The sequence below is a fragment of the Labrus mixtus genome, chromosome 22 (genome assembly GCF_963584025.1).
Source record: "Labrus mixtus chromosome 22, fLabMix1.1, whole genome shotgun sequence".
NCBI lineage: Eukaryota > Metazoa > Chordata > Actinopteri > Labriformes > Labridae > Labrus > Labrus mixtus.
In genome coordinates this window covers 5,283,385-5,309,943 of record NC_083633.1, presented here as the reverse complement: position 1 = coordinate 5,309,943, position 26,559 = coordinate 5,283,385, and the positions used below count along the sequence as shown (strand labels likewise).

The window sequence follows — 26,559 nt, the reverse complement described above, 5'->3', positions numbered from 1 at the left end:
TTGCAACAAATTAAGAAGGATTTATCTTCAAATCATGCAACACGTTGTAGCTTTCTATTGACTACTTACACCCCCTTCTCTTGTTTCCCCACAGTGGTTAAGCATGAATCAGTTAAGATGTTTAGTAAAGGATAATAATAAGAATAATTACTCACTACATGACAACATTGTATCTATGAGAACAACAAAGAGTTCAGACCTTTTATGTAAAAATGCTTTACTTTCAAATACTTCAACCTCCATTCCTCATTACAGCAGATACATTAATGACAATTTGTACATACAAATAGCAGACATTTCCTCTTTTGATAGCAGGGCATGCTCAATATGCTTTAAGTGTGCCCATTTAAAATGGCACTGATGGCAACAGCAAATAGCGTCCAGTACCAACAGTTCCGCTTTTAAAGCCAAGGACAGTGCATAATGGCTGACTTATAATTACACCTTTTCCGAAACAAGTTCAAGGCAACACAATCACATTATGCTTTCAAGATTAGAGGAACCAGTGATATAACCAGAGTTTACATGTGCTGTATGAAGGCCAGTCACCGAGCTTAAAAAGGAAAAAAATCCACCCTCACATACTGCGTACATTTCAAGAGTTTATCTTTGATAAAATAATTTACAGGGGCTCACTTTCCCTATGGTAACCACAAGGGACTGGCTTTGACCGACTGGTTTTTCAAGTTAAGTCATAAAGAAAAATGTTTTGATAATGTGTTTCAAGATGATCGTGATCACAACCTTTTGCTGCTACCTCAACCTGTAGTTGCAATGCATTATGGGCTTTTTTAAGGTAATAAGGACGTTAAAATTGTTCTCAAAGCGTCTAGAACTGTACGTTTTCTTCAAGGTCAAACTTGTTTTGCTATTAAACTCTGTTGTTTTGTCAAGACTTTAAGAATATACCAGTATCTTTATCTGTAAAGGGGGGAAAAAGATACAAATCAACTCCACTGATGGCTGTTTAGACACAAAAGACATGCTTTAAGGTGGAGTTTCTTTTAAAGACACAGTTGATGTAATCGGACATTCAGAAATAGATCAACTGCAACATTACTGCCTCCCTAGTAATACAAATACTATGGCTAACTTCTGCGTAGTGATAGGCTGTTTCAATACAATTTAGGGGCTACACAATGGGTGAAGTGTGGAGGTATAAAAGACACAAGAGTATTAAAACCAATCCTCCCAAAACAAACATGTTGGCTTGTCCCTTGTCAACACTGGAACACATTCTCCCAGCAGTCGTAAACCTTCCTTATTTCTCCATGACCTGGACCTTCACAGAGCTCTCTGGAGAACAATATGATATGTGATCACGCAGTATAGGCATAAGAGGGCTCAGTCATTTAGTGCACACTGGAAACTGAAACAGAAACTTAGAGAGATACTCCTTGTAAAGACCACCATCACTGAAAATTTGTTTTTTCTCCATTTTCCGTTTTTCTACTTCTTTTGTAAAGGTTGCAATGAGTAGTTACACTTTTGAAACTGAAGCTACACTGCAAAGCTCCAATCTTAGAAGTGCATTTGTCTAATATCTGTTATATGTTCACTTTACAAGTCCAGATAAACATCGCACTTCAAAGTGTTAAAATAAAGAGACAATGGCGTGATTCCTTGTGATAAGTTAAAAAATATCAGCCAATGCTTTGCTTAGGTTTCTTTGAAATGAGATGTACTAACACACTTCAGGCAGACATATTACATACACTATAAATACAGCAGAAAACAAGTATATCCTGTGTCATGTCTTTCTGAGTCTGACTACAATGAGTGGGAGGCGTGAGTCTCACCGGCTATACAGTTGTCAGAGCCGTGTTTACATCGTGTTTTAGTCAAGGACTAGAGAAAAGAAGAATAACATACTCGCTGCTTATTTGGATGTCATGTGAGTGTCTTTAGATCTCGGTCATTCTGTGTAAATGTATGTGAAATATGAAGCTACGAGTTAACCAAAGTGTGCTAACATTAGCATGCTAACACAGCAATGCAGGTCAGAGGTGATTGCAGCTCGAGCAAAAGACAATTTAGTCCGCTGCTTAATTATAGTGCGTTCTAATTGATAACTCCTTTGTGTGAACACAAGTGGAGAGAGGTTGGAGGTGTGTTGCTGGAGGAGAGCGGAGGCTTCAGTATGGCGGAGCAGTTTGTTTTGGTTTAATGCTGGTGCTCAAGGGTGACATCTACTGAATCAAAAAGTCACCCATTCTTCCTTAAAAAAGTCAAATTTGCTGGCCCCATTTGCAGATATTTTTTACTTATTGCAAGCAAATCAGGCCTTGTTCTTAGCTTTTTATAACCTTGAAATAAGATGTTTATCTGGACCTGCCTGGTGAATGTGGCTCATGATAAGTGTAATGAGATATGTTTGACTAGATATTTCACAAATACATTTGCTAAGATTTGAGATGTTTGCACGTGATGTTTATTTTAAAGGGATAGTTGGTTTATTTTTGAAATGAGGTGATTGTCAATAGTAAGTCAATTAGCCCACCGGAGATGTTGGTCACCTTGGCTCACATGGAGAAAACAGCCTGAGTGCAGGCGAGGAAGCTAGGCTATGTATTGTAGCATATGTTTGCTCCATGTAATTTCCAAAAAGTTTGAAGAAAATCCAAGCTGAAAACAACTTTGGGGTAAATGTACGCTACCTTTAAAAGGAAATCACAGCGCTTTCCTTTTCCACTAGCAACCTGCTAGCCCTGTTCACACTGCTGTTTCAAGTCGCAATGCGTACCTCCCTGTTACGTTTCACTTTTAATCTAAATGTCACAATGGGAATAATGGGGGGATGAAGCGATCCCCCCTCTGTAACTTACAGGGGCGTAGTAACACATGCGTTACAGGGACGAGACAGAATCAGCTGAGCAATGGGCAGGCACAGCACAGTGTGTTTGTGCATGTCTGACTGTGTCTTTATGTGGAGCTCACACTGATGTAAATTCAATATGAACTTACAAAGACATGATGACGGCTGAGCTTATTTACGGCGCTTTTGCCGTAAACGCATACTGAAAAACTGTTTTTCGCACTACTTCAGCACACCGCTATCCCTTTAAGCTTCTTTCATGGACATAGATTTGTTGGTATTTGTGCTAGGTTTGGTGGAAAGTTGGTAGAAAGTTTCAGTGCTAACTGGGACCAAAACTGTAAACAGGAGTTATTATTCAAGTATTGATCTTTTTAGAAGCAGCCCTAAAGTAGGACGAAACATGAAACATGTTTCCTTTAAAATAAATCTTACAGGATCATTAAACACTTGGCGGGTGTATGACTTTTGAATCTTTTGAATGACAGACATGACTTTTGAATCATTTTTGAATATAAAATACAGAATCTTTCAAACGGGCTGTAACTGGACATGTAGTGGTCGGGGTTGTGGGGCAGATACATTTCCACGGTTGCATAATCAAATAGTCTTCGATTCCCAATCATGTAAGGAAAGGGGTTCTTTCCTAAACATTCCTCTGTACTTTATTTAGACAATATCAGACAAACATTACTCTGCAGAGCATTTTCACTTATAACTTAAATATTTCTGTAGGGGATCATTAAAAAACAGCGTAAAAAAAAAAACATGGAACAATCAGACCATGTTGTGAGAAACATGTAAGTCATCACTGGGTACCAAAGGTTTCGCAGATGTCAAAGGTTTGAGGAGTTTCACTAGCAGCGCTGCACGTGGCAGGAGTCTGATTCGCCTCCAGACCTCGCTCACTTGTTGGGAGCAGGCAGAGGATAAACCGTCCTAGTGTAGAGAGTCTGCGTTTAAGCGTCTCTGAGGAAGACACTGAATCACCGCAGACTTTAGGGACACAAACCAAACTTCTCTTAAAGCCAGGGGGGACCAACAGGATAATCACAGTCGTAATAATTCCTATTACCTTGTCGAGTGTCTGTTAGGCTTTCTTAAGTGCGACATGTTTGCAACCTTTGGTACATGTTCAGTGGGTTCAATTGTGCAAGGCCAGATCAGTCGGTCATGAGATGAGCGACTGAAAGTCCCATTTCTCTGCAAGCGGTACAAGAGCGTTTAAAAAGGGAGCGGGGAGTCTGTGCCCCTTCTAGAAAGGCCAGTGTAAGTCCTCGAAGTCCCCCGATTGACCCATGTTTACATCCGTCTCCAGCAAACTCATAATGACCGCCATGGCTGCCTCATCGCTGCTGAAGCTGCTCAGGCCCGGCACCACCATGTTGTCCAAGTCCAGCTGGGACGGCTCACCTAAGTGGAACAGAGCTTGTACATTTTAGAAACTATCTGCAATAATTCTACCTTCTATTACTCGCTGCAGTGTTCATTTCTAACTAGAGCAAAGGTAGCTTTATTGTCTGAGTTAAATAACTCAGTTGTACTGTCATTTCAGTTTAAAATGACAAAAAATCCAAAGTATCTATTCATGCGTGTGTGTGTGTGTGTGTGTGTGTGTGTGTGTGTCCCTTCAACAGGGAAAGTTTCCCATTGTGGAGTGCATTAAGTATGACGGAGTATTAGTGCCACGTCAAAGTGGGAAAAAAATGTAATTTCAATATTAAAGCCGTAAATTTACGAGAATAAAGCCGGAAATGAAGTTGTTAATTTACTATATTTAATCTGAAAATCGATTTTAATGAGGCTATGGTTAAAATGATTATCCTAAAAAGGTTGGACCAGAAGAGCGGCCATCAGCCTGCGCAAATTTGATGATATGAGAACCCTCAAAGACTTTACCTCTGCCACAAAAGAGAATATTTCCTCCAAGTCAGTTCGGTTCTTTCTTCAGAAAAGCTCCAGTTACTTGAAGTATCTTTTCAGATCCCTGATACATATGACAATTTGATGCTGATGCTGCCGAAAAAGTATTTACTGAAGTATAACTTCACAAGATGCTCCACGTTCCCTGATGTTCGTACAGGCGGCTGCTGCTCTTCTGATAGAAGACGACGTTAATCTCATAAATGTATGACTTTATTCTGGTAAATTTATGACTTTAATCTTGAAATCTCCGATTTTTTCCCCCTTAATGTGGCCCTTATACTCCTTCATATATCCAGTATGTGAACAGGCAACGCAGGAAGGTTTCAGAGGCCGGCTGTCCTGAAGGTTTTTAAAAATTGCACATTTACTATATTCCTGATTCCAAATAAGGACAACTTTATGGTAAGAAGCAGCTAATGATGATAAAAGATTCATCTTACTTCTCTTGAATCTTGTAGAGACTTGACTGATCTAAACAAATTGAGCCATAAAAAAAGTGTTGAAACCAAAATGGGCCAGTACCTGTACTTTCAGAAGTTCCACTGCTAGCGCCGGCTCCTGTCCCCGAGTCGGAGTGGGACACTGATGAACTGCCTGCTGCCTCGTCTCTGCTGGACACCTGAAACAAGTCGAGTAATGTTAAACCACTGCACAGGGCCCGATGTTTCACCTTTCTCCACTCAGGTGTGTAATTAAACTCAGAAGCTGTAGTCCCTGTTTTAATCTGAATGTTATCAGTAATGCACGTCTTCCATTTTAATGAGGCTTAAAAACATACACAGACACTTATAAAGATGAAACTACGACTCAATTTCCTCTAACAAGATGACTTTACATGTAACAACAGCACATCAAATTTATGTGATACAAGACCACAAACTCAATGAATCATTTGGTCTTGACCTGTTTTTGTATCTACATCATCATCCTGTCAACATTGATTTGTTTGTAATTATCAAATTTATGAGTCACTTGCTTTGATTTGCATATCGATGGAGCACAGCATCAACGTTAGCATAAATCAAATGCTGGTATGTCACTATCGATTTGCATTAAAAGAAAAATCTACATGAATGTTGCAACACAAGGTTTTATTTTATTTAGAGACAGGACAGTGAATATATTCAGAAATTGGAGAGAGAGCATAGCACTCAGTCCCTGGAAAGCTTCGGCATGCTGCTCAGCTAACCCAGAGAGCATCCTTCGAGCAGAGCCTTCAGATACAAAATCTGTATTTTCCATTTTTGGAGTGAAATTTACATTTATGACGAGAGTGTTCCTGACTTGCAGTAGCCTTTACCTTCTTCTTCAGGATAGGTATCTGACAAAACGGGCTGCAAAACTGTCTTATTTTTACATTCTCCACGGCAAAGAATCACTGTGAGTTATACATTCAGCTTTTAGGACAGCGGGTTGATTTTTTTTAGTCACAAAACACTATTAACACAAGTGCAAGACCAAATGAGGAAGAGATTAAAGGTACTACTCGTCCACAGGCGGCTCGAAAATCTACACAAACCAAAAGTTCCTCACAGGAGCTTTAAATGCTGCACGTTAAATATTCTGCACGTTAAATGTGCTGTAATGATAAAGCAGTCACTCACACTCCTGTTGGTTTGAGGAGAAACCAGTGGACATTTCTCCTGGGCCACTCCAAACGGACTGGAAGCTCCGCTTGATGGAGAAGAGTTCACCCTGATCAGAAACAAAAATACAATCATTAAATGTTCTTTTAACCCATTAAAAATTCTTATTATAAGTATTTAAATCGCATATGGTCATGTGAATAGTCCAATATCTTTATTTATATTCTAAACCTTTATCTGCCTCACTCAGTTTTTCACTCTTTATGAGATTACACTTATCTCTACTTCGACTTTTATTTCTACAACAAACCTGTAAGTGTCGACGAGTTCATTTGCAATCTGGGTCCCTATACTGCCTGCGTATATCATCGTCCCCACACTGCTGGCAAGGCCAGGAATTATGGGTAATTGTTTTGTGTCCTCTGTGGAGAGAGGACAGTAAAAATCGATCTTAACATTTTGAAAATAAATCACAGAAAAACAATAAAAGCCTGCATGGATCCACAGTGAGTTTCTTACCTTGAAGTGCTTTTGAGCTGGCTGCTTCTTTTTCTTTCGTGTGATTAGGCCCCCTGTTGGTGAAAGTGAGTATTAATGCTGCTTTGGCACAATGATCTGAAGTCATAGTATGTGTGTATTATTTAGCTGTACTTATTAAAACCTTCCTCTGTTAGTAACAATGCATCGGTACTCTGAATGAAACCTTCAAATATGACTCAACACTTACGAGACGACCCTGTTTGAAGACACGATAAACTCAACTTCTTTGGTCCATGGGTTCGTGAAACTAAACCACTGACTTTGGAGATAAACGTAGGGGCCGTATTTTGTTTTGAACTTGTAGCACGGCGTCTCGATCTTCCCTTTGCTTCGAAGTGCTGCCAAAAGATGAGACACAAGTGTTATCACAAAGTCGCTGAAAGCCAGTACTTCATCAGAAAAAGGTCACTTCTTTTTTTAAAGAAGACAATTTGTCCCCCTTTTCCACCTTTTCAAACAGTCCCCCTGTGGTCTAAATGAAACATCTGTGCTGTGCTTTGTTCAAAATATAACATGAATCAAGCACCAGAGGAGGTTTGTGACCCTGTATGAACCAGCTCTCTCAGAACGCTCCGTTTAGGTGTGTGTGTCTCTTTAAATGTAATGAACCCCATGACATCACACCTCTGTAGCAGACAGACAAATGGCAGACCTGTGCAAAAGTTTTGTTCTAGGCTGGGGGTGGAGTCCATGGGTGGCGATATCAGGGGAGGGGAGGGGATTTTTTTTTTTTACCAGAATCCCACTGTGACATCACAAAATGAGAAAATGTGAAACGGAGCATTTTTCTCTGTGTTGTAAGACTTATGCAGACCACAAACAAAGGACTGGATGGATTTATTTCACATTTTGTGGGTCAGTAGACACTCAGGTTACCCAAATATATGTTCAAAAACACTGTAGAAGTGGATTTTTCATAATATGTCCCCTTAACTCCTAGCTCTTCTAGGTAAAATTATGTCAACTCTACTTAGAATTGAACCAGAAGTAAGATTCAAGGTGCCACATGTGGCTGCTTTGCTCCATCACCTTGCCTATGTTTCTCTGCCAGGTGCTGCAGGTCGTCCTGGTGGAAGTACTCGTAACACGAGGTGCCGAGAACTTCCTGCGGCAAATAACCGATGACGGTAGTCGCTCTGGGAACGAGAAAAAGGTGAAGAGAGAGTTAAGTTATTCTTACTTTCTTTTCTGTCTTTTTCATGTTCTCTCAGGATTGTGCGGGTTAAATACACTGATGAATTAAAGAGTCTCTCTCCCACATGTAAAGTTCAGCAGTCACACATGTAAGAAATGAGGTAAAATGATTCACTATACTTGTCGTATGAAATTACTTCCCAAAGAATGAGAAGGGCTTTTCAAATGATGCCATCAAGATGCACAGCTCCTTCTGAGAAACAATGGCAAAGACAGAAAGAATTATCTTCACTGACAGCTGATGAAGCTCATGCTTAGGGAGTCCTGCTCGCCAAGACACGCCCCCACCAGTGAGACCCACCGGACTCGTGACAGGTAGAAAGAGGGGAAATTTGTACAGATGGACAGATGGGAAAACTGGGAATACTCACCGTTGGTCTACGAAGGTGAACTTGCCGTCGATGGCACAGCGGGTGATGAACTCGGCGGGCTTGACCTTGACGTCTTTGGGGGGCTGATGGGACGAGTGGGAGAGGAGGCGGCACACGGTCACCAGGCAGGTCAGGTTCGACGTTTCCTTGTCGGCGTCTTCCTCCGAGTCCTGCTGGCTGCTTGGCCAACTGCGCATGTATCCGGTACAGTGGAGGGTGCAGTATCTGCTAGTGTCTGTGCGCACAAAAACAAGCAGTTAGAACTATTTTCTGACATAATGTTATCCATAAGGTGTGCTTATTGTTTTCAAATTGCACTGCTCCCTACAGTATAACAAAAGAGCAAACTAGAAGGTTTTCCAGTTTTTCTCTGTTTCTATGACCTTTATCTATTTGTGGTCACATGATGTTTATTAAAGACTTTTTTTACAACATAAAACCTCAGGACTGCTGTATGACCTAGAAGTCAAGCAAGTGTTTTATGAAATGTTATGCAGGAGGGGGCCTTGTCCCGGCAGCAGGAGCCAGGCTCTCGAGTAGACTGAGCTCCCCCAACGTTCAGCGAGGTGATCTGGCTTTTCTACCACCCGATGCCCCTGACGCCCCAACTACCACCATCAGACCGTGTCGTCCCTCAACCACCGCCCGCCCGCGCTCCAGTCATCCCCATGGGACTGTGTGGACAACATGACTCGAGGCGTACAAAGGGTCTTGTCTCTGAGAACTCCTGTCTTCAGTATGTCTTGGTCTCGGTTAGTGTGGTCTTGACTACGACACTACGTAAGACCCCCAAGGACATATTTTGTGGGAGGAGCCAGCCAAGGATCCTGTGGTAGTGTCCTGCATGAGCAAACCTCTTTATTTATTTATTTAGTCTCTCCCTGACATAAGATAAGATATAAAGAGTATGTCCACTTTCACTGGAGGATAGAAGGAGACAGTTTTCAAAAACACAGTGTGTGTAGCTTATTGATGATCAGCGACTATAAAATCAGGAGATGTTTGTTTGTTTGTTTGTTTGTTTGTTTTAAGGATTTATTTTTGGGGCTTTTTGTCTGAATTTGATAGTACAGTGGATTGGACAGTGAAGTGCGAAATAGAGTGGGGAATGACATGGGGGGGAAAAAAAAGGAGCAACAGGTCGGACTTGAACCCGGACTATTGCCTTCTTACATGGGGTGTGACCTAACCGCTAGGCCATCTGCGCCCAACAGTCAGAAGAGTTTTTTTTTTCTTCCCCTCTATGTTTTGTGTCACGCCTTACCTTTCCTAAACTGTATTTCATTCGCGCAATCTCAGAAACAACGACACATTTTATAACACTCAAGGCTCTCTCATTTAAACTGTTGTCCAAAAACAAACAAAAACAAAGGAGAGAATATAAATCTTATATAATTGTGAAAGACAAATTTACTAAGAGATAACACTGTTGAACTCTACAGTTGATAATAACTGCTACGATACCATATATCATGTAGTGTAGTTACAGGGATTGACCACTGAGTGGCGCCATGCCCCGTGTTTCCGTCACCACAGCCTGGTTTACGGTTAAGAAGGACTCGGACCATCTCTTTATTTTGTGGTTATACAACGCTGAAACACTGACCTACTTCCTTTGCTGGACTTTAACTGGGGCTTCTTTTTGAGAGAGAAAAAAAATCTCGATTCAACAAAGAAGTTCTGATAGAACAAGACGACGAGTGTGTGTATTTATCCCTAACATCATCATGAACCCTAAAACATTAACATAACTATCACTGTGAGCTTTCATTGACTTGGGTTTGGAGAGCGATTAGATCTGAGAGGAGGAAACACGCCAGAGGAAAACAAAAACAAGAGCTGACTATGACCTTTAATAAGCAGTGATAAGAAAGTTTTTATTTCCATAGTGATGCCTTAGAAATAAAGACCCTTACTTTCAAACCATCTCATTACACTTTTACAAAAAGGTGGAGGGAGTCACAACCCACCCCCACCCGCCATCCTCCACCTGTCCACCAGCTCTAAGATCAGATAATTTCCTCTGAGGCGGGCCGGGCAGGGGAATCGTTTTCCACTGTTTTCTGTTCCACTGGCTGCCCTATCGCTGACCTCAATGCTTAGAAACACATTTGAACAACTCATTAATCTTTTGGTACACATCCTCGATCTTCCTCGTCTGCTCTGGGTGTTCCAGGACTGAACACGGCTGTATACAAAGCTGAGCACTAAGAAATAACTCAGTCAGGCAGTTTCCTATCAGCTGAACGACCTCAAGTGCTCTAAAGCGGGAAAAGGTAAAAAAAAAAAAAAAAAATCCCATATCCCAAATAGCACTGATCCACAGGAGCTGTGGGTTTGAGAGCGCCAGTGTGTTTCTCCTGGTTTAGTTAGAATCTGTGTATCAAGTTTCTGTCATGATCTGTTGTTAGTTTTCATACATACACATTTCAGTCTACTTTTTCCTCCAAAAGCAGACATCTTATGGGAGAAATATCCTCTGAGGTGCTGCATTTTCTGTATTAAAACTCCATTTCAGAAAGACAGAGACCAAGTGGGCTTCGGTCAAACCTTTCTGGCACTTGTTGCGTTGCCTCGAGCGTCACATCCCATCCATCTGTTTTTCCAAATGAGAATCATTTGGAAATATTTACCCGGCTACAAAACAGGATGCTGCATTTAGCAACAAATCCAGATCAGTGCCATTTGTTTGTTGAACTGATTGGGAGTCAAGGATTCCATCTGTCCATTACTACATGAGCCATGAACAGACGTGCATTCATACGTTATATTAACACCATTTTCCAAGTAAGTTCCTCGAGATCATGACTTGTTCATCTCGTTAACTCGAAAGAACGCTCGTTTCCCCGTGATGAAAAGTTCCTCTCATATGTCCCTTCTTTTTAAAGGGGACATATTATGAAAAATCCACTTTCACAGAGTTTTTGAACATATATTTGGGTAACCTGAGTGTCTACTGACCCACAAAATGTGAAATAAACCCATCCAGTCCTTTGTTTGTGGTCTGCATAAGTCTTACAACACAGAGAAAAATGCTCTGTTTCAAATGTGCTCTCCTTGTGATGTCACAGTGGGATTCTGGTAACAAAAATCCCCTCCCCTCCCCTGATATCTCCACCCATGGACTCTACCCCCAGCCTAGAGCAAAACTTTTGCTCAGGTCCGCCATTTTTTTCTTGCTACAGAGGAGTGACGTCTACCAGGAAAACTCAGGGGGGGCTCATTGCATTTAAAGAGACACGCACACCAAAACGGAGCATTCTGAGAGAGCTGGTTTATACAGGGTCACAAACCTCCTCTGGTGCTTGAGTCATGTTATATTTTGACCAAAGCACAGCACAACCCCTCTCGCCCCCTGCACGACACTGTGGGGGCCCTGAGCAGCTCCTTCAGCAGCAGACTCAGACACCCACCCTGCAAGACAGAGCGCTACCGCAGGTCGTTCATACCATCTGCAGTCAGACTGTTCAACAGTACCCCCACCTGACTCTAATAAAGTTCACAATCAGTAATTCTACACACTGTGTGTGTGTTTTAATAAGAACTGTCCTCTGTCTTTCCACAAGTGAAAGTGTATATAGTATATGCCTAGTATTATTTTATCTCTATTGTATTTTTCTTGCTTTATTTAATTAATGTAAGTAAGTTTGTTTTTTAACTTTTTACTATTTTGCTAATTATATTCCTGTTTTTGAGCTGTTGTAACAACAAAATTTCCCCAATGGGGGATCAATAAAGTTTATCTTTATCTTTATCAGAGATGTTTCATTTAGACCCCAGGGGACTGTTTGAAAAGGTAGAAAGGGGGTATAATATATCCTCTTTAAACGAGATAAAGAAGATGGACTTTTTTGCTAACAGACAAAAGTGATACAGACGCCCCTCACATACAACTGATATATTTTACCCTCCAGTGTGGTTTGGTCTTAATTATTCTCTGTCTCTAGAAGGATTCGTATGAGAGCCCACCTTTCTTTTTGGAAGTACTCGGCAGCAAATGTTTGTCCTCGTGCTTCCCCACCACCCGGCTGTACTTCATCCGGCAGAAGAAGGACCTCCGGGCTCCGCTGGTCAGATTGGACGGTCTGGCCGGAGTATCTGCCTGGAGCTGAACCCCGGCTGCACACAGAGAGACATTTTATGCATAATGTCAACATGCTTTAGTTCTAATTTCTGCTACCTCATACGTTGTTTTTACTCAAACCTGACATGTCAGCAGACTTACTGGCAGCATCGATGAGGCGTTGGCGAGGGTAGGGCTCTGATGACGCCAGCTGCTCCTTCACCTTACTGATGTCTTTGTGGTGGATGAAATCAAACAGGCTCTGCCCAGTCAGCTCCAACTGTGATGACAAACATCCATTTATTCATCTCTTTATTCATCCCTGTTTTACTGTCGTTGTTCAGGTCACATTATTACAAAACATTGTTTCTATTTTATTTAATCCACAGTCCAGACAACCAGCCAGCTCATTGCTCATTACATTCATTGTTTTCCAAAGTGTTTATTTGTTTCACACTTTGTAACTTTATTTTGCACTTCCCAGCCACCGTACTTTCTAAAGTTAAAGAGTCTAGACATACATTGAGATCTCAGAAAAGAACCATAAAGAGAACTGCTGAGGCTGTGATTTTACAGCATAAATTACCATGTTTACAGCCTGGTACAAAAAATGATACTTGTTATTCATAGTTAGGCGCTTAGCTGACATGATTGACAGGTGGGCACGATGTAACGGGTCATCAAGAGGCTTAAAATCCGCCTCAGCTCCAGCTCTCAGCCTGTCATTAGGTGACTGAAAGTTATGGCTGAGTCAGCATTTCCAGCATGGCGGCTGCTGCTGATGAGCCTCTGGAGCCCCCCCCGCTGTGACAGTAGACTGACGTCACTTCGGCTTTGTCCGTTAATATTTACGACCAACGGTCTTTAAAAAAAATGTATTTACAGAGCAGGATGTCAACAACTCTTCTTATGAACATTTAAAAACAGATAAAAACCACAAAATGAGTGTGTGTTGTAAGCGTGATACACACCCGTTTAAAGTTGAGGATCTTGGACACAGACTCGGAGATGAACAGGATTTTCGCCCGGTCACAACTAACAACTAATAGGAAACCATCTGCAGCCTGGCAGAAAGACATAAAGATCATTAGACCAATTCAGATTGAGAGTGCATAATAAAGTGTGAAGGGTTAAACATGAGCACTCACACTGAGCAGAAGGTGCCTGAGGTAATCGTGAGGCAGGATGGAAGGCTTGCAGGTGGTGTCTGTAAAGGCGCTGCTCGTCCCAGCTGAAAACATGATGAGTGAGAGTTATTCAATTGAACAGGATCGATGTAAACGACTGTTTTTTTTTTAATTACCAGATGGCTCACCTTTGAGGGCTTTCAGGTGTTGCACCGCCTTTCGCAGCACAGTGAGTTTGTCATGTTTCCGCGCCATGGGCTGACAGGCGGGGATCATGGTAGAAAGCTCGTCGATGAGGTTGTTCATTTTATCCCTCCGCCGCTTCTCAATCTGGCTGTGAGGCTCCCTGAAGGCCCAGTCACACGGTCAGTAACACAAGACTTTACAACAGTTGTAAAATGGTTCAGAGAATTTACTTTTTTTAAACCTATAAGACGGTGATAAAAGTACCTGAAGCATTTAATTTTGATTTGAGTATCCTCTCCTTCAGATCTGCAAAGGAAAAAAAAAGAATAATGTTATTCTTTGCCAAAATTTTCACATCAGTCTAGAGGTGGGACCAAATATAGATGCAGTAATTTATCCTCGTCCTGACTTGGGTGATACAATTATGACAAAGCTGGTGCCAAATATGGACTTTTTAGCCCGTTTCCACCATGTGGTACAATCTGGTTTGGTATGGTACGCATTGATTGGTGTTTCTACTGTCAAAAGTTTGGAATGGTGCCAAACTAACTGATTAGTAAAGTCCTTCTTTTTTGGTACCCTTCTGTTCGGGTGCAAAGCGGACTGATCCGACCCCTGAAAGGTCGAGCTAGACACGCTGCAGTCCGTTGATTGGTTGAAATAATCATCACTTCCCGTGCGACAGTTTTAATAAAGGGAAATAAACAAAAAAGCGCCATGTTTAAATATCCCATGGATTTCATGGAGACAAGTTTCAATGTCGTTTTTCTATTTTTTATTTTTTTTCATTTTTATGAGAAAAATGTCAGCGCCTAGTAGAGGTGGGAAAAAATCAATTTATGTAAAAATCGAAATTTTTCTCTTCTAAGATTTAAAATCATTTCATAACTTCCTTTTTTTTTTTTTTCTTTTTTTGGCAAATCAGTCACTCCCTGCTAAGTGCTAATGCTAACTCTTTCACTCAGTAGAACGCCAAATGGAGCAGCAAATAAATCAGCCAGTCTCACAGATGACTGGAGTAGATCCTGAAGTATGTACTCATTCATAAATAAACTTTGAATCATGAATCCAGAATCGTTTTGAATAGAAAATCGATTCTGAATCGAGTCGTGAGACACCCAGAGACTCCCAGCCCTAGCGCCTAGCACAGCGCCATGGAGGACCTCAGAGGCTGAACTTAAACCTAACTACCGTGCTCGAAACAGATTTCACTGCTAATTTTGACTCGCTGCGTCATCTCTTCATGACTCCTCCTGCTACCCTCAAAAAAGACGAGCTTCAACACGGGCTCATTTGACAAAAAGAAGAAGACAGCGGCATGATGTCGCACAGCGGAGATAAGAAGTGAAGAGATGATAAGAGGTGAAACTGACAGATCGCAGTGAATAAAAAAACTTTAATCCTGCACGTTATCATTGAAGTATCGTATCAGCTCGTACTGTATCGGATCTTATTGTATGTTAACCCCTCCATAAGACAGTGTGTGGGTACATTGAAGAGGTCAGTGTACCTGCTGAGATCATCATCCATTGGGAAGTCAAGGCTCTGCCTAGAAAATCAAGTGGACAAATGTTAGCGGTTATTAAAAAGAAACAGCAGAATATATGCATCGATTTATTCTCAATAAACATAAAGGGTTTGAATTTTCTTCACAGACAACATACTGCTCCTCATACCGTACGTGGGGGTCTGACCTGTCCTCCGCATCTCCCTTTCGTTTCCTTGGCAGCTCGACAGCTGCCAGCGAGGATCCGGCTTGACTCAGAGCTTCCTCCTCTGCAGCGGGATCTGAAACATGAAAACAAACCATCACAGGGAGGTGAGTGACTGAGAACAAATACATCAAACCTCCAGATCTCTGAAGGCTGTCGGGGGGGGGGGGGGGGGGGGGGGGGGGGTGGTGATCGCTCACTGATTTATGACAGATATCTAGATAAATCTGTTCCAGGTACATCACTGCCTGAAGCTGTAATTAAGTTTTTCCTTTGACTCTGACTCTGTTCAAAAGTTATGAATTCTTTCTAAGTCACTCGGTTCAAACTGTCATTGCCACTTTGATAAAGAGAAAGAAAGGTGAGATGGGAAAACGAGTAATTCAGAGTCTATGGAAGTAAAGGAAAGCCAGAACCTTATTGATTTGACTTAATAGATTTTTTTCAATTTGGATAACCATCCATCTTGGTTTGAATGTCTTTCTCAGATTTGAGGGGTCACGAGCCACCAACAGAGGGGTCGTGAGATGCCTTCAAAATAAATGAATGAAATCAAAATTAATTAAAATTGATTATTTTCCCCATTATTATAAATATATATACAAAATAGTTCAATTTCAAATCAAACCATAACATTAAGTGAAATTAAATTAATGTTTAAAAATATTTAAATTTTAGTTTGCACACAACAGCACCCATAGGTGTCTGCTCCTCTTTACACATCAATACGTTTTTTATGTCCACTTAGTGCTAAAGTCTGTACATGGAGATTGAATTCTTCTTCTAGCATTTCTTACAATAAATTGCGATATAAAACACATTTATTAGTTTTTAGGCTGTTGCATTTTCTCTTTTGTTCTTCTTTTGTTTTTACCTGTGATTGGAGAGGCCTACCGTGTGTGTGTGTGTGTGTGTGTGTGTGTGTGTGTGTGTGTGTGTGTGTGTGTGTGTGAAAAGTTCAGGAACCTCTGCTCTAAACCATCTGACAGTTATGACATCAGTTATATCTTATAAGGTTTTATGAAACTGTCCAACAGAACATTTTAGTGATTTAATTATCTATTATTCACTTTCTTTATTTACAATATTCTGGCTTGTCTTTACTTCCATATAAAATACAGATGAGTTTGTTTATCATGAAGACCTTCTCATGATTGCTTGCATCTTTTTGAGATTCGTTTTGAAGCATGAATCTGAAACCATTTTTGGAAAAAGATTTTTCTTAAGAGCGAACAATGACAGTGATTCATGATTCTTTTTTTGTAATGGTGGTTTATTTTTTAAATGGCTGACATCTCAGGAATGTCCATCTTACTGTGGAAGAAAAAAAAAGACATATGGCCCTTTAAACGCTGACTCATGGCTGCCACACACACACACACACACACACACACGCACACACACACACACACACACACACACACACACACACAATAGCCTTGGCACGGCCTTGCTCTGAAGTCATCTGTTTCCAGGCGGACTCCCTCAGCACTTTCTGAAGGCTGCCACTAGAGGGCGCTAAACCTCCAGCTAGTCATGGCAATTGGCAGTTTAGCCGGCACGTGAGAGTAAATGGGGTTTGGGCTCACGTCTTACCTAACCTTATATAATGTGGTAACACTGACCTACTTCCCTCTCAGGGCTCCCGTACTTTAAAGTGTCACATCATTTTTTTCTGGGGGGGGGGGGGAAAAGTGTTGATAAAAGTGAACTCAGCTTTTCTGTGACTGACCCATATTCTCCTGCTCTGAAAAGTAAATGATAATAAAGGATGTTTTTTTTTATTTTTTATTATTAACCCAGATTTTCTGCTAGTTAAATAAACCAGATCCATCAACAAACACAGTGCAAAGCAGGCGCAATTTAAGTGTTTACCCTGAACTTTTGCACCGTGAAACGTGAGTAGCACTTTTGAAGAGGTTCCTGAAAAGAGGTGCTGGAAATAGACTTCGAGAAGGGCGTAAATCTAAAGGGTCACGGTGACCTTTTCAAAACGCTGACATATAAACAAAGCAGATAAAACTCAAACACAGGCAGAACTTTTAATGTGTAACCAGCAGTGGAGTGACTTTTACTGATACTGATATCTGTTTCTTTAATCCCTCCAGAAAAGTGTCGGCTCTGACGCAAAACTGGAATGTGGGCGCGAGCGCGTGAGGACTCTCCCTTCCACCCACCACAACCAGCAATGCTGCCCAACATGCATGCCTCCGACGTCACACACTCCTTCCTCTTTCCTTGTTATCCAGGAAAAATTTTCCTCAATGCATGGGCGCCCTTGTAAGCCATGCCAGCTGACCATCTGAAACGTGCCATCTAGGAGGCAACAGTGCCCGCGTTATGTGGCGGTCAGACCACCTAAAGACGGACACATTTCTTTTCTTTTTTTTTTTTTTAAATTAAGCCCGAGCCAAAAGCTGCTGATGTCGTGCCGGGTGCTGACGAGAGGCCGAGCCTGCAGGGCAGCAGATGACAAACCAGATTATAGAAACCCAGAAACATAGACCACCTCCTATAGATGCACAGGAGTGATACGCACGATATGACCTAAATGAGCCTCTATGGGGATTTACATGTCATCATACTTGAATAACTTCAAGGTATTTGGTCGTACAAAGTAGTTGATGATGACCTGATATAGATTAGACACCACCAGAACGCGAGTGCAATCCATCACTCGGTTTATTCAGCATGACAAGGTTTGAATGTCAAACAGACACCACAGCGGAAAGCAAAGAAAAAAAAAAAAGGAAATGCATAAAATATGTTAAAGCATGTGCTAATCTCCAACTAGATGTGACACGCTTTAAACACTTCTGGCAGGAATATCAGAGACAGCTTATTGTTTTTACATTCCTTTTGCTCAAGCTCAAAGCGCCCGGCGAAGACAAAAAAAATTCCACGAAAGCAAAGAGCAGCTATGTTGTCCTCCGACAGGGAGCCAAGTAATGAGAGGAAAACAGAGGTCACAAGAGGAAAGTGGTGAATGTTCAGCAGAGTGTTCAGGCCGCACAAATGACAGTGACATCAATCTGGATTCAAGCTGATGGGGCTCTGCGAGGACTGTTTGCGTAGGGGACGATATGTTTGAGAGTAAGACTGTTAAATATTTATCAGGGTTTGCATCTGTGTTAACTTAGTCTGTAATTCCTTTTTCTCAAAGAAGCAGAGGATGGTGTTCTTAATGCTAACACTATGCTGATCACAAAAACACAACACCTTGTAGATAGAAGTAAAAGCTTAAAGGTGCATGATGTAGTTTTGGTAGAGAAATGTGAAAGTTGAAGAAGTGTACAGATTATTTGGGTTTATGTGAATAACTCTATACACAAACTGTCCTCAGAGGAAAATGTGGTCCCTGGAACACTGTTTGAAGACAAAATGCTACACGAGAAGTTATGGTGGTGGGTCCGAGACAGTGAAACTGTAACACTCCTGGTAGCTTTTAAGCTCCAAACAGTGTCTAGGGAACCATTTTTTTTTCTTTGAGCAAATTTGTGTATTCAGTTCAGAAAATATAGCATCGAATTGTCTCACTTGTCCAACTTTAAAATGTCACCACCAAATCTACATAGTGCACCTTTAATGAACATAATTTGCCAACATTAAAAGTACTTCTTTGGGTTTCTAAGCATTTGTTATACTTCTTATAATCTTCAGTGTTTACGCAGAATGTGCTTCTTATTGTAGCTAACAGCACATTACCAAATTTCCCCAAATGGGGGGGGGATCCATAAATTTTCATCTTATTTTGTTAAAATAATTACCTGTCTCACAAAAATGAAGACACATTTATGTCCTTTATTTATTTTTTATTTTTTTGGGGGGGGGCGTTTTGTGCCTTTATTGTAGAGATAGGATAGTGGATAGAGTCAGAAATCAGAGAGAGAGAGAGAGAGTGGGGAATAATATGGAGCCACAGGTCGGATTTGAACCTGGGCCGCCCGCTTGGAGGACTACAGCTTCCATACACGGGACGCCGGTGGTGCACTAACCAATGCGCCTGTCCTTTATTTTAAACATTTGTTTTTAATTTTTAAGGTTGTGAATTACACTATGATTGAAGAACCCAACATTTATCAAAATGTTTTATTTATGTTGTGTTTTTGTCTGAAGAGAGCACTGACCTCCGTTTGTGGAGTGGCTGAACAAGAGTTTCCTTCGACACTGTTTTTTATTTATGTTTTACACCGCAGACAATTCATCTTATCAGCGTTAACCTCTGAATGAGTGTGCAGTCATAGTTCAGTCAGTTATGTGTTTTAAACTGTTAGGGTTAACCTCTGGTCTGTTTGTTAACATTACTTATTCAAATGAGTTTTAATAACCAGAAACACTGGTCGTGTGATTGGTGGGAAACAGTGGCATAACATCGTAATCTCTGGATAAGGAGCTTATTTCTTGAAAGGTCATGTCAGAAAAATTCTATGTGCACATTCTAATTTTACTACTTTGGGGGACGGGTTTGTATTTACACGTTAACTGAGGGATTCAAATAATTCACACGATACAGCGACACATTTTACCCAGTTTGATAAGTTGCTGCGTTATCGTCGATGGCCCAAATGCAGCATGTCAATGCATCTGTCCTACATTTATCCTATTCATCAAGTCAGTGCTGAGAAAAAGAAAAAAAAAATCATCAACATTGCACACAAAGAGGACTAACAAACAGTGCAGTCTGTAACATCTCACCATACGACATCTGACTTCCTCTTATCCTTTCATGTGGCTGATAGCGCTCATCACCTTTGACTCAGACGGCCGTGCCTGCATACTTTTTTTTCAAATGATGGTCGGCGTTAAATAACTAGCCTTCTATGCAAAAATCCTTCAGACGCCTGCACACTAAAGCATTTCCCTCATCGCCGGATGGCCGTGTTAAGAACCATCAACAGTATCATAAAAGGATAATGTGTACAATGGATGTAAACAGTGATTTCCTGCGTCTAGACGTCTTTCTTTTTTTCCGTCTGAAAAAGCTCCTATAACTCATTTTGACCTCCTTACAGTTCCCTGCAAAGTAAGCTGGACTGTTCCCCGGCCTGCAGCTTGTGGTTTATTTGCTTCAGCGTTATTATTTATCATTATTTATTATTTCTGCTCCTTGTTTTGGAGATTCATTAGAGTCAACGCCTGAGTCACATTCATGAGGAAGCTTTTCTTTATGTGCCTTTTCATTCAAACATGTAATACATCATCACAAATGTTGATGAATTTGATTTATTTCATACGTCAAAGAAAAAACATTAATCCAAAGAGTACAGCAAAGACGCATGAAAAGGACGCCCCCCCGGATACGCTTCCATGCGCTTTTAGATGGGAGCACAACTCACAAAATACAACAACAGACAACATTTTAGTCCCTAAACATTACATTAGTCTGTGGTTATATCAACAGTAATGAGTTCATGCCTCAACAGTAGCTCCATAAAGCTCCTCAGGGCTCCAAAAGAAAATGTCAGACTATGAGGGTATGAGGGTCCGTCAAGCCAAACAAGCAGGGGCAACAAGCAAACTCACGACAGCCATCAGTAGAAGCAACAGGAAATTAAAAATAAAAAGTTATAAAGCACAAAATACAACTGGTTAGATCATAAATCTCTATGAATACATTTACATTTCAATACATTTTATCCAACTTTGTCCTTAAATAGAAAGTAAGTTTGTGTTCGCTACATTTAAATTAAACATCTTTTGACATTGATAACAGATGGCGGTTAAATGCGACGCTAATGAGAGGACAAAGCTTATCATCTGTTCATTTTTTTTTCACTCTGACTGACTTTCCTTCATAGCAACAGCGTCTTCAAGCTCGTCTTTAGAGCGCTCCACCACGCCAGAATGAGTGATAAAACAGGGTTTTTTAAACATAGTGTTCTTTACTAAAACTTAACTGACTATAACGTTACAGAGTTTTTGTCCCAGCTAAGATTAGGAGTATGAATTTAGGAATAATAGTGGCAGGGCCTTCTGGTAATAGTACAATGCTAACAGTAGCGTCTTTGAGCTAACGGCCAGAGTCAGAAGGTTGTATGTGTTAGCCTAAAGTGGATACATTACTGCTGAAAAAAACATCAAAATAACAACAAAAGATGCAAAGACCAAGAAGAGACAGAAAATAAAGAGATCCTTTAAACCACTAAGAGGTCAGTAATGATGACAAAGACGTTCAAAACAACTACAAAGAGACAGAAAACACTCAAAGAAACAAAATAACAACCAGAAAAGAGACGGGGAAAGAGAAAGGCAACAACAAAGAGTCACAGAATAACGACAAAGAAACACAAAGCAACTGCAGAGGCAAGCAAAACAACTACAAAAAGATGGAAAAATACACAAAAGGAGCCAAATGATATCTATCAAGAAACATCAAATAACTGCAATACAATCTCCAAAATGACACAGACAACTACAAAGAGAATAAAAACAACCATTATCGCGATATCATGGCTACTATTGGCTAATACAGTCGGCAAATGATGCAGCGGTGATAGGAAGAGATGCATTGTAGTAGCTTTAGCGATAGTGATTGTTGTACAAAAATTATACAGCAGGGAAGTTAAAGGTTAACAACCATCATTAAACTCAATGACACTGAAATAATCCATGTTATACATCAGTGCATAAAGGAACAGAGTAAATATTCAGGGGACACTGGTTGTGTAACTGGGTCACGTGTTGAGTCAAAATAATTATCTTTAAATGTCTCCCCAGCTGAAGCTGTAGGTCAATATGTCATTAGTGGACCACCTGGGACATTTATATTGCATTATGCTGGAGCTCAGGCCGCCTGCTCCTAGGAACACACAATCAACAGTGTTGTGATGGTTTCAGATTGATGCAGAGAAGGCAGGCAGGCCTTAAATCCTGCACTCACAGTACAGTATGTTCTGAGTTATTTAAGGTTGACTGCAACTCCTCAGAAAAAGAACAATGCATGTTGCTTCATTAAAAAAGTATAATGGACGTCAGAGAAAGGGAGCATCCAAGCATCTGGTTAGCCCAAAATGTTGGAACAAAATCACCAAGTAATGAAGCATCTAGTAGGTATGCATGATATTTTTTAAAGCCATAAAGATCTAACAACAGCAGCCAATACTTATAAGATGCTTTAGTTGAAAAGGTTTCTTGTCCAATTACATGAAGAATAAAAATAGGGCCAACACTTAAAAAACTTAAATATTTTCAGGTAATTGCTTGTTCTAATTAGTTGGCCTTCAACGCAGAGGAGGAGATTATTCGTTTACACTATTAAATACTGAAAGTAGGTGTTGTTGGTTACCAGGTGATTTTTTTTAAACTTTTGATATTTGACTTAAAGCTCTTATTACCCTCCCCATGTCCAAAAACATATTTAAATATGATTTTAAAATTAAAAATAAAAGCTGCAGGATACATTATGATGCTAAAACATTTTAAATTTAACTGTTGTCAAATACATGTGAAACATATAATTAGTTTAAATTATGTACAGTTTTAAGGAGTGATAAATTGTTTAAAAATATGTGTTACTGTTTTTTGAGTTTTCTTTTAAAATTGATTTTATTATTTGTTATGTCTAACAAAGGTGATTTTTCAGTGTAAAGGACGTCCACCTCCATTTTTAAGCTTTATTATTATTATTATATTGAGAATCAGATACTCTCAGACATTTTTATGTAGCCTAAAAAAACAGTAATGACTAGGTACCTGATTGTTATTATTAAAGGGATTTTACAGAAAATATTGAAGCATAACTGGTCAAAGTAAGAAGAGTATAATTTATTTTTTATATTGGACTTTTCATTTTTACATTATCCTGATCACGTTTTGACGTTATTGTGAAATAAAACCCGTCAAAAACACCCGTCGTGCTACTAATCAGTGGTTTTAATTTTTTATAGAAATATATTCCTCTGAGGAGAAGAAAAAATAAAGAGGTAACCTACGAGATTTATTTTATTTATTTTTTTATAAATAAAACATCGATTTAGTGTTTTACGGAGTAGCCTACCAAAAGCGAAAATAACTTACTTAAATTACTATGGTGTACCGACTACTTTCAAATAAGCTTTCTGGTGAATAAATTCGTTTCAATATTCGTTTTAAATTACGAGAATAATTTAAATGAGTTGAAGTAATTGAGTATTTTTAACATCAGATTCGTGTTATAGTTATTTCTAATCACAATGTGTATTAATGTAAAGTCGCTACGTGTGTAGGCCTCTATGGGATCTTTACGTAGTCTACACATGGCACTGTCTTACTTTATTTTACTTCTCGGTACCTTTTAAAGTTTGAAAATATGTTTTCTGTGCTTAAAAGAGTTTATATTTAGAGGCAGGTTGTTGCAGTGCGTTCGAAAGGGCCTACTGTGGAAAGTTTCGATAGCCGACATTATTGTAGTTTTTCGTGGTGTGTTTTGTAGGCGACAGGGAGCGGTGAAGGCAGCGCTGCTCTACTGATCCACTGACCCAGATTTGAAGGATCTGAACGAGAGAGTGAAACCACGTGACTACATTAAGCCTCCTTGGTGAAGGTTATGGAAACAAAAAACTGTTTCGTGTTAGGGAAAGGTGTTGGAAACGAAAAAAAAGTAGAAACATGGCGTGTTAAAAAAAACAAAACGTTTGTTAAGTTCAAAGGAACGTAGTCGTCATGGATACTGTCACGTGGTTCCCTCCCGAAAACGGAACAAAGCGCGTCCCGTCGCCGGAGACGAGCACGTAAAACGGAATAATGAATGGACAGACTTCCACCGGTACGACTACGCTACCGGTAAGACAGTTCACCGGCAAGACAGTTCACCACTTGCCAATTTACATTTCCGGGGAATAAGAACAGCAGGGAGGCTGCTCCTGTCGCCGGTGCGGCAGATAGGCCTAGCAACGCGCTACTTCCGGCCGGCTCCAGTCGGTGCAGCCTCTCTACCGACATAAGGGTCGCTTGTGTTATCACAGCTTCTTAAATGCCCTCGTAAAGTTAAAACTACAAAAAAAACGTACCGGTAATAGCAAGACGGGGTCGTTATCTGCCGTTAAACTACACCCGTATCAGTCGGTAGAAGTTCAGAATAACTTTTTAATGAAGTATTTAATCTGCTTTGTTTTTGTCCCAGCCAAAGGATGGGCTAAATAAAAAAAACTAAACTAGTCATAACACAAGTCAGGAATGACCTGAATTACACACTATAACAATTAACTCAATAAATAATTAATCCCCCCCCAAACACTCACCTGCTGGCCCAGCCGCCTTCCCGTCAGAGCCACCGGCCGACATACCTGCAGGCTGGAGCCGGTGTGCTCAGTGAAGGCTACGGAGCAGCGCCGCGCATGTGGAGCCACCAGCTGTAGTAGTAATGGAGAGGAGAGGAGGGAGCTGCAGAGAGGAGAGCCGGGTGTTGTATAATTGACTTCATTTTTCTCCCTCACCCTCCTCCTCCCGTATTTTTTTTTTCTACAAAGGAGGGAGGAGGAGGGGGGTGTAGAAACGTGAGGGATGTTGTGTGAGAACGGAACACCCATGTCCTTTAGGATACATGGATAAGAGAGTAAGTTCACACTTGTCTCCTCCTTCCTTCGTCGCTTTTTTTTTTTGGTTCATTCATGCCAGGTTTTACTCGACTGAGCTGTAAACGGCTTTTCAGTGGGACAGCTGGCTTGTCCATTCATTTCAGCTCGTCTCTCTCTTGAATCAGCATCCACTTCATTTAACAATAAAGCCTAATAAAGCAACACATACTCACGTCTTCTACATGAATCAGCTGGCATTTACAGCAGCTACCCAAGGCATAGCTTCGGCAAAGTATCCAGAGGTTTAAATAAAAATGTTTTTGTATTTTTTAATATGATTGTGTTTTTCATTTAATGGCATAAAACGTGCAAACACTGTATTTTCGTTGCAGTGAAGATTTTCTGCTGATCTGCATTTAGCATCACCGAGCTTGTAGGCTAAATCCCGATCCGCATACAAAATGATCTCAAATGAAAAAGGTTTAACAGGAAACTTGAGATACGATTATGACAGTAGTTATTCTAAATTAGTATCAAACAGAGCCGGCCCATCTTTGACGGGACGGTGAGAGATTGATTCCTGCGATGCTACGCTCATTTTGTTGACCTGAAAAAGAAGTGCCGCCTGCGCGTCACCGATCTGACTTTGCTACTCTCTCGCTTTCCCCCAAACAGATCGGCGATAATAAGGAGGTCTCACTCTGTGTTTTTTCCATGGTATTAAATTATCAATTTGCGTTCAAAACAACCATATGGAAACAAAAAAACGTGTTATTGCAAAACCCATGAGACCAAAACTATTACTTTTTTTTATAAAGACATTTATTCCAGCTATTTTTTAAATATCAAAATGTCAATTATAAATATTAAATTGATTTGGTTTTTCACACAAAAAAGTTCTGTAATAGATACTACATCTGCTCCTCTATCTTTTAAAGGTCCAGAAACTACGAATTGTAAGATATTGTTTATTCCAAAGATTGAATTCTAAGACACAAGATGTTACCTACCTCAGTGAAGGGTTCATTCCCAGTGTATGAGCAGGGCACGTTTCAAGTTTCCACATCACACTCGACTTGTCTAAGTTAGATATTGCACCACTGTTGGCTTCGGATCTTGTAGTGCCTCCAATCATGTATACTTATCTTTGAGCAAAGAGAGACTTCCCCTGCTCGAAAACTCCTAAGGTGACGTATAAAAGTGAAGACATAAGCGAAACATAGATAGATTGATACATACTTCATTAAACCAGAGGGAAATCCAAAAAGTCTTAAGATAAGGGGGATATTAATGCATCTTTCTATGTAGGCCTTTTTTTTACCTACTGCTATGTTTCTTATTGCTTTATTTCTCACTCCTATTTATTTGTATATATTGTGTTTTATGGTAGGCTTCATATAATTGACTTTTTTTTTCTTCTTATATGTAGTATCTGCATGCTTATATCTTATATCTTTATGCTTATATTAGTAGAAGCTTTAGTCATGCATACATCTCCCCTCAGTATTAAGAAAGTATTTCTGATGATTTTCTAACATAGCCTAA

General features: G+C 40.3%; 1 protein-coding gene across 1 annotated transcript; it reads right to left on the bottom strand.

Moving 5' to 3' along the window:
* Window positions 1–192: 192 nt before the first annotated feature.
* LOC132956125 (basic helix-loop-helix ARNT-like protein 1) lies at window positions 193–26,117 on the bottom strand. Its single transcript, XM_061029334.1, has 18 exons — window positions 26,025–26,117; window positions 24,739–24,880; window positions 15,485–15,596; window positions 15,319–15,357; window positions 14,073–14,114; window positions 13,811–13,968; window positions 13,644–13,726; window positions 13,467–13,559; window positions 12,658–12,775; window positions 12,402–12,551; window positions 8,433–8,667; window positions 7,897–8,003; window positions 7,055–7,205; window positions 6,847–6,899; window positions 6,638–6,749; window positions 6,346–6,436; window positions 5,264–5,360; window positions 193–4,228 (listed from the first exon to the last, which is right to left on the bottom strand). The coding sequence occupies exons 2-18, from the start codon at window positions 24,779–24,781 to the stop codon at window positions 4,071–4,073; spliced, it is 1,842 nt and encodes a 613-aa protein (XP_060885317.1). The 5' UTR covers window positions 24,782–24,880; window positions 26,025–26,117; the 3' UTR covers window positions 193–4,070.
* Between the last annotated feature and the right edge of the window lie 442 nt (window positions 26,118–26,559).